Raw genomic sequence first — 13,081 nt, forward strand, 5'->3', positions numbered from 1 at the left:
ATTTATTACCATCAATTATCCAAATTATACAAGAGACATCTCAACAGTATGAAATATAACTGAAATTCCTACTCTTTGATTAAAAGGTTTCAGTATATTGCACCCACTCTGGTATAGCTAAGATCGACCATCACAGCAAGAGTGAGCCTGTCAAACATTATGTGCTACTCTGAAAAGCCTCCTTCCCTGCCACTCCAAAGTACTTGTTTCAGCTGAAATCCTCTGACCCACCCCTAAGCTCTGCAGAGACCGGGCACCTGTAACACAACGTGGGGTGGGGAGTGGGGGGTGGGGGGATGCAGGGGAGAGGGAGAGAGAGTTTACAATCATAGCAAGAGAGGCTTTCAAAGTGGAAGACATCAACATGCTCACAGTCTAGCATCTGAACACTTGTTGGGGTCGTATAAAATTGTTCTCTCTGCTATTTTAGTGAAAGGCATTAACCAGTTTAAAATGAACCAAATTGATGCCCTGCTGAAATAGAGAGAGCAATTTTATATCAGGCAAATTAATTGAGTATTGGCGCATTCAAATCCCACATATGTTTTAGAGCCATTGTTTTTAAGGGTGTAAGTTATTACAGTTGCGCTGACAGGTCTCCATTAGCAGTTTGTCTACAGGAATGATTCCTTTTCTTGTTGGCCAGCTGGGCGTCTAAAACCTATCACCATGTTTAAGAGGACTGCAATTACGAGAAAGCTGTGCAAATGCATCGCAGGGGTCTCCACTTTAGTAAATCAAAGAATTTTGCTACGCAAAGTTTCAGAATCTCACGGTTCTTAGTGAGGTGGTCTGCGATCCGTTCTCAGTCCCAGAGCAACGCGCTCCGATGCCACTTTCTCAACCCGGAGGTACTGGCACACAATCCGAGGCACCTTCTGCGCGAGACAATAAACTCTGGCTGGAAAAGAAGGCTGTCAAGGGGTTGAGCGGCAACTCCCTGCAGTAAATCATAGACATAAAAACTTGAAAAGGAAAGATTGGCAGGGCTATGGGGAAAGAGCAGAGGAGTGGAACTAATTGGATCGCTCTTTCAAAGGGCCGGCACTGGCATGATGGGCCAAATGGCCTCCTTCTCTGTTGTATTATTCTATGATTATTGAGCAGCAGAGCAGGTGGAGCTGAATGTGGAATATAATTCAAAACCCTTCAAAAGAATAATTTTCACCTCCACTAGATGTTCCATTCAGATTTCCTCCCGCTATAAAGGGAATTGTGACTCAAGTGTAGGATTACTCAGTAAATTTGTTGTGCCGTTATGGGGATTCAGCTGTGTGCTACCTATCTACACTAGCCACAGTTACTTTCATTGGTTCTTCCCGCACCCCAGGACAGTTGGTGAAATACATTTAAACTGTACTCTGCGATGTTGGCTGCACTGTCTGGGAAGTAGAAATGTCCAATGTTGTAACACAGAGGCTGTTTTTTTTAATCCTCTGCCCCTAATTTTCTCCCCTCTCCCCAGATGGTGCCAACATATTCTGGAGATCTGGATCTCTCAGAGCAGGCAGCTTCTAGCATCTAGACCAAGTGGAGGTCTAGGCATCCCAGCCTAGATTTCCCGATTGACGTTAACATAGCGCCGATCAGAAACTCTGGGCTCGAGTGCGAGCAGGCTTTTCCACGATTGCAGCATCAAAGCCAAGCCTCACCCGGTCCTCATCTAATATCCTTGCCCGCCCGCCCGCGCACACACACATTTCAGGATAGCCAACAGAAGTAGGAATCCTTGGAGATGGACCCTTTTCCTAATCCGAGCGATGTGGCAGATGACAGCACCCCAATCACCACATAAGCACAGAGTTCAAGGAAAACTTGCCTGCCTCTGAATCTACAGCAAGTGTTGTCTTTGCCGTGGTATCTGTGAGTTTCAGTCAAACTACACACCTAAGTCAACTGGGCCCTGCACAGAGAGTGGGCCCAGTCTCACTGGATAAACACAATGCCAGGAGTATCTAGTAAGTGTTTCTACTTTGTAACTAAACATCAGCAGCTCTGTAAATGTTACAAACTAACTGGATTAGATGTGCTTGTCGTTTTTCAGACAAGAAGCAGAAAGCAGGCCCCTTCGAAATGGCAGCAAAATGCATTATACTGTAAAAGGATTAGCAGCAGAAATGCTCTCCCAAGGGTAGCGTGGTTTGTATGGACCCAGGCATCAACAGAGTCACTCCCAACATGTGAAAAGCTGTCTGTCTGAAAGGACGGTTTTAAAGTTACCTTTTTGACTTTGTGAAGATCCTGTTCTTTTCGTACTGCGTCCAAGTCAGTCACGCCTCGGCTGAAGTCAGCCTCTGTACTGTCGTGTAGAGGCGGATCGATAGCGTCTATATCGGTCTCTTCCGAAGCCTTTTTCTCTGCGCCAGTCAGCTGTCGAGCTGGTACAGATCACAAAACAACAAAGGATTAATCACTGTGAGACACGGAGAGATTCACAAATAAACATAGAGGTAGCATTCAATTGAAAAACAGGCAAAATATTGAGGCAGAAATTCCGATCCCTACGGGTGTGTACGCACTGTGTACTCACCCGTAGGGACATCGGAAATGCCGGTTTTAGGCATGCACTGCGCATGCGCTGGAAACCGGCATTTCCAATCTGTCAAGAAAGCTCTCAACAGATCAGACGCCTGCCCTGGAGCAGGGCCTCTGCAGGTGGAGAATTCCGTTTTTTGGAGACCCTCCGCCCGCAGAAAACCCTTACAATTCTTGCGCCTGTAAAAGCAGGCGCATGGCCTGCTCTTACCTGGCTAAGAGTTGAAGTAAAAAAAAAAAATTTTCCCACTGATTTATCATTTTAAAATACTTTAAAGAAAGGTAAGTTTATTTTTAGCCCCGTTAAAAAACTTTAATTATTTTTTTCAAAAATCAAAATTTTTGTTTAAAATAGTTAATTTATGTAATTTATAGTCATTTTAAAAATGTGATGTTTTAAAAAAATGTATTTGAAGTTTTACTTATGTTTTGAGGGTGATCTCTATTCATAAGCCCCGATTTTCTCGATCGCGCGGGAAATTTTCAGGTTCCCCGAATGTCGGGTTCCGACCCGAATATAAATGGGTCAGCCAGCTGCACGCAATTTTCCCTCAAGTGGCCAATTAAGTTCCAGCGTGTGGGGACCCTTGCTGATTGTCCATTTCCAGTCAGAAAGCCCCACAGTATGATGTCATCATTTGTGGTGCTTTTAAAGTGTCCAGCAAGCTTTTCAACCTCTGCAGGCTTCCCATCCAGTCTATCAGAATGGCAGAGGAGCTTGCACCAGCTGCTGCCAGCGGCAGAGGTCGAGCTGCCGCAAAATTCGACGAAACATCATTGCAGACATTGGTAGATGGGCTTAGGGCCCACAGGGAGGTCCTCTTCCCTATCTCAGGGAGGAAGAGGTCTCCCAAAGAGACCAGGGCTGCCTGGATGCAGGTGGCTGAAGAGGTGAACTCTGTGGGAATGACCCGTCGTACATGGATACAGTGCAGGAAGCGTGTCCATGACCTACACCGCACAGGAAAAGGAAGTATGAAGTTCCCATCATCCTCAGGCTGCTCCCCATTGTCTTTCCCCAACAGCACTCAGCTTCAACTATCACCTCCTCCACATCCAACTTCACAGTCACATCCATGCACCTTTACCCATTCTCTCTCTATCTATGCTCACATTCACATAACTCTTCCACCATGCAGCCCTCACACTGCCTCTCACTCTGATGCTTGTAACACAACTGCCAGCACACAGGGAGGGCCCTTGGTCTTGCAGCCTCACACCATCTTTGTCTCCTTCTAAGTATCTTTGCTATGCAATCTCTACACTCACTCCTTCATTCTCACTCAAACTCCACTTGTCTCCCTCATTGCAGGAAAAGAGAGCTCAAAATAGGAGAGAACGAGCGAAGTCTGGAGGAGGACCACCCTCACTCGCCCACCTGACCCCCCTGGGAAGAAGCAGTTTTGGAGATTGCTGGGGCTGACGTGCCTGAGGAAGCTGGGGCAGGAGAGACAGGAGCAAGCCTGCAAGCTGGTGACAGAAAAGTTTCCCATCTTTCTCATTGACATAGCATGAGTTGCTGATATAATTCTGAAGCCACATCATTTGGACTTATGAGCATCTGCCAAATCCAATGTGCAAGTAGCCTTGGCATGACATCTCTAACTCTTCCCTTTACTCCCCCACGGGACCATCCGGAGCGCCCGCCGCCACTGCCCAGGAGGAAGAGGCTTTGCAGCCAGACTCCTCAGAGGAAGCTCCAGCCTCTGAGGGCGCATCATCAGCAGAAGTAAGCGCACCCAGCACCAGCGCAGACACTCACACCTTGGGACATAGAGTAGTGTTGTCACCTGGTGTATCACAGCTCACAAGTGAGCATCAGCAGATTGTGGAGACAGGGACAGCAGTGGAGAGTCCTCGTCGGAGGGCACAGAGCTCTGCCAGCTCAGCTCCGCTGCATGTCGACCCTATGCCTCTGGGTCCATCCGCAAGAGAGGAGGTGATGGATCTCCATGCACAGATGCAGGAGTCTCTGGCAGGTTTTGTCTCCAGGGTTGCTGCGAGTGTGGAGCAAATGGAGGAGTCCAAGGCGAGCATGAGCAGAGCCTTATTGGAGTCATTGGCGCATCAAAGCATCACCACGGAAAGGATGGCTACCTCTGTGGCAATGCTGGCTGCAGCCGAGGAGAGGAGCGCTGCGGCCGAGGAGAGGACGGCTGCGGCCATGGAGGAGTTTAGTCGCCAGGGTATCGGAAACATGGTGTGTGCTCTGAATAGAATGACATCTCTTGAGGAGCGATGGGCATCTATTGAGCACCGAGACTAGACCTTCATGGAAGTCCCTCTGAGCAGGACTTCCAGTACAGAGACAGGTCCCCATGGCCCCCCTGATGTGCAGCAAGGTACTCTCCAGCCACTTGCAGGCGCTGAGGGGGAGCTGACCCATGAGAGGGAGGTTGTTGGCACACCTCAAGGAAGCGGGGGCTCCCCTCCACGCGCTCGCACTTCCATGCCACTTCAGAGCCCTCGGTCTGAGCCCCGCCGAGTCCACACCCCAGTGAGATAGGAGTCTCAAGCCCTGCACAGCCGCAGGAGCAGCAGACTGCTGGTGAGCCCTCACAGGCTCGCCACCCCAGAGGACGCCTGCCAAACGTGTCGAGACAGGAGCAGCAGGAAAGTGAGCAAGGGGCCTCCACATCTGCTGAAGCCACAGGGGTAGCACTACGTAGGAGCACGCGTAAGAGAAAAATGAAGCACCACTAATCACAAGGGTAGTCACTTGGGTGAAAAGTCTTGTAAATATTTTTAATGCCATCACTTTCTTGGACATAAAAAATCTGGTGGCAGCTGCAGCAGTTATGGCGTCTGTCATTTGGCGAATGGGGATATCACATTGAGGACTTAGGATAACTTGCAGATGTAAGCAAGCTGGTCAAATAGGTAGAAATGCGCAGGCATGGGCCAATGTCCATGGTCAGTTAAGAAGCAGTGAGGTTGCAGTGTTTGATGTACTAGGCTAGGCAAATCTGCCCAGGATGAGTGCGTTCCTTGCATTTCGCCCAGCAATGTTCTTGCGCACTGGTGCCGCTGGTTGGCGGCCCACTGCAGCATGCTTGTTCCCGTCCTCCATCTCCTCCTCCTCCTCCTCCTCAGCATCATCCTCAGGATCATCCTCATCCGAGGAGGCTCTGTGAGGAGCCTCTTGGTCCTGCGGAATCGGCAAGCCACGACGCTGTGCCATGTTGTGAAACACACAGCATACCACAACGGCTTTGGAGACCCTGGCTGATGAGTACTGTAGGGTTCCCCCTGATCTATCGAGGCATCTGAAGCGCATCTTCAGCAATCCGATGGCTTGCTCGATAATGCATCTGGTAGAAATGTGGCTGGAGTTACAGCGCTCCTCAGCTTTGTTGGCTGGTCTCCTCAACGGTGTCATTAGCCAGAAGCGCAGGGGATATCCCTTGTCTCCAAGTAGCCATCCCTGAAGTTCATTTGGCGGACTGAATAGCGGAGGCACAGTAGACTGGCGCAGTATGAAGGAGTCATGGCAGCTGCCAGGGTACTTGGCACAAAATCACCTTCTTGTGGTCACACGCCAGCTGAACGTTAAGGGAGTGGAAGCCCTTGTGGTTGACAAAAACTCCTGGATTGCGGTGGGGTGCCCTAACGGCCACATGTGTGCAGTCAATGACGCCCTGCACCCTTGGAAAGTCTGCCAGCTGAACTAATCCAATTGCTCGCGCCCTCACACTTGCGCGATCCCGGGTGAAATGGATGTGATTGTGCACGAGGGCAGAGCGCATCGGTTACCTGCGTGATGCAAGTGTGTGCGGCCGCCTGGGAGATGCCGCTGATGTCTGCTGCTGATCCCTGGAAGGAGCCTGAGGCATAAAAGTTGAGTGTGGTGGTGACTTTGACGGCCACTGGTAAGGGGTGTCGACCTGGTGCTCTGGGCTCCAGGACTTGCTGCAGCATTGCACAGATGTCAGTCACTACCTCTCGCGAAAGTCGCAGCCGCCTCTGGCACTGCTGCTCAGACATGTTGAGGTAGCTCACCCTGTGTCTGTAGACCATGTTTGGGGGGTATCTCCTGCGCCGACAGCCTTCCATGCGCTGGCCCCTTCTGGCCTGTGCTGCCTCAGGTGGGTGAGCAGCAGCCTGTCGCTCCTGCTCCTGCTGCTGTTGTTGCTGGACCTGCTGTTGCTGGTGGATCTGCTGTTGCTGCTGGATCTGCTGCAGCCTCCTGTGCTGCTGGAGATCCTCTAATGCCAAGAAGGGAAGGAACAAAAGGCCTCCCATGCTTCTGGCAGATGCCTCTGTTGAGGAAGTGCTGAGTGAGGGTGGTGAGAGGGGCTTCCCAGGAGCTCACACTGGAGAAGTGTGTGAGGCTCCAACCTTCCACAGCTGTGCCTAAGCCTTCAACAAGTTGCCCCAAACCTTCAGCAACAAGGCCCTGCAGCCTACAAATGCTGGCTGATTAAATCTCTTCAGTCCTGATTGACCTGCAGCTGAAAGCAAGCAAGCCGACATTGTTCACGCCAGGTTTCATCAGCGGTGTTCCCACCTGGCGTGTTTTACGTGGGGAAAGGCTGAAAATTCCAAGGGCCTCTGAAAATAGGATTAAACATGCCAATTATTGGGCATTAGGCTCCCGCCGACCATTCCCACCTGCGGCGGACGGGACTGAGTCGGGTCGCGCTGAAAGACGGGGGTGAAAGTCGGGCAGGGCGGGGAATCGGGCTGGGGGGGTCGCGACCCCCTATTTCTGCGATTTTTCAGCCCCCGTCCGCCTGAAACCCCGCCCGACAGCTCCGGGAAAATCGGGGCCATCGATTTGACAGGTCTTCCTGTCAAATCTATGATTGGGAGATTCCCTGCTCTGATTGGCTCCCCATGGCCCACGTGATCCCAGGGACGCTGCGAACTAGCTGCGCCCCTGGGATACACGTGTGCCCTGCACACCGGCAGTTTGAAGAGGCACATCAACGGAACTCTGCGCTTCCCGGGAGCCCACCGGTCCAGACGGAGATTTTTCCAAATTGCAGCCCTCCGCCTGCGGGAGGGCTGCGAATGGAATTTCTGGGCCAATATTAATATGTTTGGAGACAAGTGACTGCCTGAGTAAAGTAGAAATGTAGGGCTAGAAACTGGAACTTCGTTGTGCCTGTTTAATGGGTGCACCAAAGGCCAATTTTGGGGACCAAGGCTCCATGCCCAAAGAACGTCTGAAAGACGTTCCACCCGATATTGGGTCGGGCGATTATTTCAGGCATCCCCGACGGATACCAAAAACAGGTATTCGGGCCCTTACATTTGTAAATGAGGTACCTAATGCTCGTGAGGTACCTAATGCTCATTTTAGGGAACCTCGCCGATATCCGATGTCGCAGAGCAGAGCAGGAGCCTAAAGCTTCTCCGCAGGGAGCTCCTTGCTGTCAAGCGTAGACCAGATTTTATTTTCCCCAGCTTATACAAGCAGAGCCGGTGTTCTCTCGCTACCTGTAAACAGGTAGTGGAACAAAAACTGCAACAAAAAAGAACCAAAACGGCAACTTGCTGCTGAAGGTCGGCCCGTTCTAATTTTCAGGTGACCTCGATTTAGGTGGTGAGCGTTCCTGCCCTAAACAGGCGGGAGCCTGATGAAAATATTGAACCAGGGGGTCAAGTAATGCAGCGCTACTTCCGCAAATCGCCCACAAATCACAAACAGTACAGGGCGTGTGCTGGCCATTCCCAGTGCTTTTTTTAAGGAGCTAAGTGGCTGCCAGTAAGCGGAAGCTGGGAACATGCCTGGCACTCATATTCCCTGGGTTTGTTGAAGGATTTTGAGCCATATGGCTTCATTAACTACAGCTCCTCGCTGCTGGGCGTGCTCTTTAAATTTTTCCATTCGTGAAGTAAGCTGCTCTGTCGACCCCCTCCCCCACATCTTTCCAGCTCTCCCCTTTAATGATCAGTGCCACCCTGTCGGATCTCCTGCCCTCCCAAACAGTGCACTTAGTGCTGGCTGCACAACCTACTCAATGACAATGATGACCGACCAGGAGAATCGATTGACCCTCCCCCTCGGATGCCATCGGGGGAGCCCCACATGCCTGAGGGACACGACATGAAAATCGCCCCAGTGTGTTCTCTGAGTACAGATACACTGTGGTGTAGCATGATAACTTTATTCATGAGAACATTATTCATAAGAACATGGGAGGAAAAAGAGTGGGAGAGCTATAGTGATAGGGGTTTCTATTATAAGGGGAATAGATAGGCGTTTCTGCGGCCGCAAGCGAGACTCCAGGATGGTGTGTTGCCTCCCTGGTGCAAGGGTCAAGGATGTCTCCGAGCGGCTGCAGAACATTTTGGAAGGGGAGGGTGAACAGCCAGTTGTCGTGGTGTATATAGGTACCAACGCTATAGGTAAAAACCGGGATGAGGTCCTAAAAGCTGAATATAGGGAGTTAGGAGGTAAACTAAAAAATAGGACCTAAAAGGTAGTAATCTCAGGATTGCTACCAGTGCCACGTGCTAGCCAGAGTAGAAATAGAAAGATATTTCAGATGAATACGTGGCTAGAAGAATGGTGCAAGGGGGAGGGATTCCAAATTTCTGGGACATTGGAACCGGTTCTGGGGGAGGTGGGACCAGTACAAAATGGACGGTTTGCACCTGGGCAGGGCCGGGACCGATGTCCTAGGGGGAGTGTTTGCTAGTGCTCTGGGGGAGGGTTTAAACTAAAATGGCAGGGGGTTGGGAACCTGAGCGGAGAGACAGAAGAAAGGGAAACAAGGATAAAAGCAAAAGACAGGAAGGAGAAAAACAAAAGTGGCAGGCAGAGAAATCAAGGGTTTAAATCAAACAGGGCCACAGTAAATAATAATTCTAAAAGATCTAAGAGCATTAAAAAAACAAGCCTGAAGGCTTTGTGTCTTAATGCAAGGAGCATTCGTAATAAGGTGGATGAATTAGCTGCTCAAATAGAGGTAAACGAATATGATATGATTGGGATTACGGAAACATGGCTCCAGGGTGGCCAAGGCTGGGAACTCAATATCCCGGGATATTCAATATTCAGGAAAGATAGGCAAAAAGGAAAAGGAGGTGGGGTAGCATTGCTGGTTAAAGAGGGGATTAACACAATTGAAAGGAAGGATATTAGCTCTGATGATGTGGAATCTGTATGGGTAGAACTGAAAAATACCAAGGGGCAGAAAACGTTAGTGGGAGTGGTATATAGACCTCCAAACAGTAGTGCGGAGGTCGGGGATGGCATCAAACGGGAAATTAGAGAAGCGTGCAATAAGGGCACAGCAGTTATCATGGGTGACTTTAATCTACATATAGATTGGGCTAACCAAATTAGTAACAATACTGTGGAGGAGGAATTCCTGGAGAGTATACAGGATGGTTTCCTGGACCGATATGTCGAGGAACCAACTAGAGATCAGGCCATCTTAGACTGGGTATTATGTAATGAGAAAGGATTAATTAGCAATCTTGTTGTGCGAGGCCCCTTGGGTCAGAGCGATCATAATATGATAGAATTCTTCATTAAGATGGAGAATGAAATAGTTGAAACGGAGACTAGGGTCCTGAATTTAAATAAAGGAGACTACGATGGTATGAGGTGCGAGTTGGGTAGGATTGATTGGGGAATGACACTCAAAGGGTTGACTGTGGATGGGCAATGGCAAACATTCAAAGATCGCATGGATGAACTACAAAATTTGTTCATCCCAATTTGGCATAAAAATAAAACAAAAAAGGTGACTCAACCGTGGCTAACAAGGGAAATTAGGGATAGCATAAGATCCAAGGAGACGACATATAAATTGGCCAGAAAAAGCAGTAAACCTGAGGATTGGGAGCAGTTTAGGATTCAACAAAGGAGGACAAAGGGATTAATTAGAGAGTAAGCTTGCAGGTAACATAAAAACTGACTGTAAAAACTTTTGTAGATATGTGAAGAGAAAAAGATTGGTGAAGTCAAGCGTAGGTCCCTTGCAGTCAGAATCAGGGGAATTTATAATGGGGAACAAAGAAATGGCAGACCAATTAAATACATACTTTGGTTCTGTCTTCACAAAGGAGGACACAAATAGCCTCCCAAAGATGTCAGGGAACATAGGGTCTAATGAGAGGGAGGAACTGATAGAAATCAGTATTTGTAGGGAAATGGTGTTAGGGAAATTGATGGGATTGAGGGCTGATAAATCCCCAGGGCCTGATAATCTACATCCTAGGGTACTTAAGGAAGTGGCCCTAGAAATAGTAGATGCATTGCTGGTCATCTTCCAAAATTCGATAGATTCTGGAACAGTACCCATGGATTGGCGGGTAGCTAACGTTACCCCACTGTTCAAAAAGGGTGGTAGAGAGAAAACGGGGAATTACAGACCGGTAAGCCTGACATCGGCAGTGGGGAAGAGTCCATTATAAAGGATGTAATAGCAGAACACTTGGAAAAAAGTGACCGGATCGGACAAAGTCAACATGGATTTACAAAAGGTAAATCTTGCTTGACTAATCTACTGGAATTTTTTGAGGATGTAACTGGTAAAATAGATAAGGGAGAACCAGTGGATGTGGTGCATTTGGATTTTCAAAAGGCTTTCGATAAGGTCCCGCATAAGAGATTAGCGTGTAAAATTAAGGCACATGGGATTGGGGGCAACTTATTGACTTGGTTAGAGAACTGGTTGGCAGACAGAAAGCAAAGAGTTGGAATAAATGGGTCATTTTCCGAGTGGCAGGCAGTGACTAGTGGGGTACCGCAGGGATCGGTCCTTGGACCCCAGCTATTCACAATATATATTAATGATCTGGATGAGGGAACTAGATGTAATATCTCCAAGTTTGCAGACGACACAAAGCTGGGTGGGCGTGTGTGCTGTGAGGAGGATACCGAGAAACTCCAGTATGATTTGGACAGGTTGGGTGATTGGGCAGAAGCATGGCAGATGCAATATAACGTGGATAAATGCGAGGTTATCCACTTTGGTGGCAAAAACAGGAAGGCAGATTATTATCTGAATGGCAATAGATTGGGAGAAGGGGAAGTGCAACGAGACCTGGGCGTCCTTGTGCACCAGTCGCTGAAAGTAAGCATGCAGGTGCAGCAGGCAGTTAAGAAGGCAAATGGTATGTTGGCATTCATAGCGAGAGGGTTTGAGTACAGGAACAAGGATGTCTTGCTGCAGTTGTACAGGGCCTTGGTGAGACCACATCTGGAGTATTGTGTGCAGTTTTGTTCGCCTTATCTGAGGAAGGATGTTCTTGCCATGGAAGGAGTGCAGCGAAGATTCACCAGGCTGATGCCTGGGATGGCAGGAATGACTTATGAGGAGAGATTGGGTCGATTGGGCTTGTACTCGCTGGAGTTTAGAAGCATGAGAGGGGATCTCATTAAAACTTATAAAATTCTAACAGGACTAGACAGACTAGATGCTGGAACGATGTTCCCGATGGTCGGGGAGTCCAGAACCAGGGGTCACAGTCTAAGGATAAGGAGTAAGCCATTTCGGACAGAGATGAGGAGGAATTTCTTCACCCAGAGAATGATGAATCTGTGGCATTCTCTACCAAAGAAGGCAGTAGAGGCCAATTAATTAAATATATTCAAGAAGGAGTTGGATATATTTCTTAAGGCTAGGGGGATCAAGGGATATGGAGAGAAGGCAGGAACAGGGTGCTGAATTTGGACGATCAGCCATGATCTCATTGAGTGGCGGAGCAGGCTCGAGGGGCCGAATGGCCTACTCCTGCTCCTATCTTCTATGTTTCGATGTAACATAAGAAATAGGAGCAGGAATAGGCCATACGGCCCCTCGAGCCTGCTCCGCTATTCAATAAGATCATGGCTGATCTTCTACCTCAACACCACTTTTCCGCCCAATCCCCATATCCCTTGATTCCCCTAGAGTCCAAAAATCTAACTATCTCCACCTTGAATATACTCAACGACTCAGCATCCACAGCCCTCTGCGGGTAGAGAATTCCAAAGATTCACAACCCTTTGAGTGAAGAAATTCCTCCTCATCTCAGTCTTAAATGGCCGAGCCCTTATCCCGAGACTCTGCCCCCTAGTTCTAGACTCTTCAGTCAGGGGAAACAACCTCTCAGCATCTACCCTGTCAATCCCCTTCAGAATCTTATATGTTTCAATGAGGTTAATGATGTTTTGTATTAACTGTAATAGTACAGTTTACAGCAACTGAAATAGGACATTTACATTGGCTGGTGTCCAGCAGTCAGTAAACAGCCAGGTATTAGTCTGTCCTGTTCAGATGAACAAACAGATAAGTGCCAGCCAAGGTAAGAATTAGGGCATTAATCAACTGCTTGAGTGTACACAGTGTAAATGGACATTTAAATGGGCACTGCCTTTATTACAGTAGCACCTTAAGGGCTGTACATAACATTGTCTTTTGATTTCCACAGGCCTTCCACTTGCCCAGTCCGAACTGTTGTGTTAAAAGATGAAAATCTTACGAAGTTCATACATACGGCGATTAACTCCCACCAGAAATATTTTTTCTATTCTTGTGAATGAGATGTATCTGTCACATGCCATCTGAGTACAGCCAGGCTGGATAGCACGTGGCTTTCACAG

The 13,081-nt window shown here is 48.6% G+C and overlaps 1 protein-coding gene across 3 annotated transcripts in view; it reads right to left on the minus strand.

Annotated features, from left to right (window-relative positions):
• Window positions 1-13,081, minus strand: part of nos1apa (nitric oxide synthase 1 (neuronal) adaptor protein a) — a 640,829-nt gene that overhangs the window by 207,118 nt on the left and 420,630 nt on the right. For all 3 annotated transcript variants that reach the window (XM_085982290.1, XM_085982289.1, XM_085982288.1), the window contains one exon: window positions 2,221-2,378. In XM_085982290.1, the coding sequence (XP_085838416.1) occupies window positions 2,221-2,378 (158 nt within the window). The remainder of the gene's footprint in view (window positions 1-2,220; window positions 2,379-13,081) is intronic.

Source organism: Somniosus microcephalus, chromosome 3 (assembly GCF_052327205.1).
Source record: "Somniosus microcephalus isolate GS21.2 chromosome 3, FLI_Smic_1.0, whole genome shotgun sequence".
In the NCBI taxonomy this organism is placed as follows: Eukaryota; Metazoa; Chordata; class Chondrichthyes; order Squaliformes; family Somniosidae; genus Somniosus; species Somniosus microcephalus.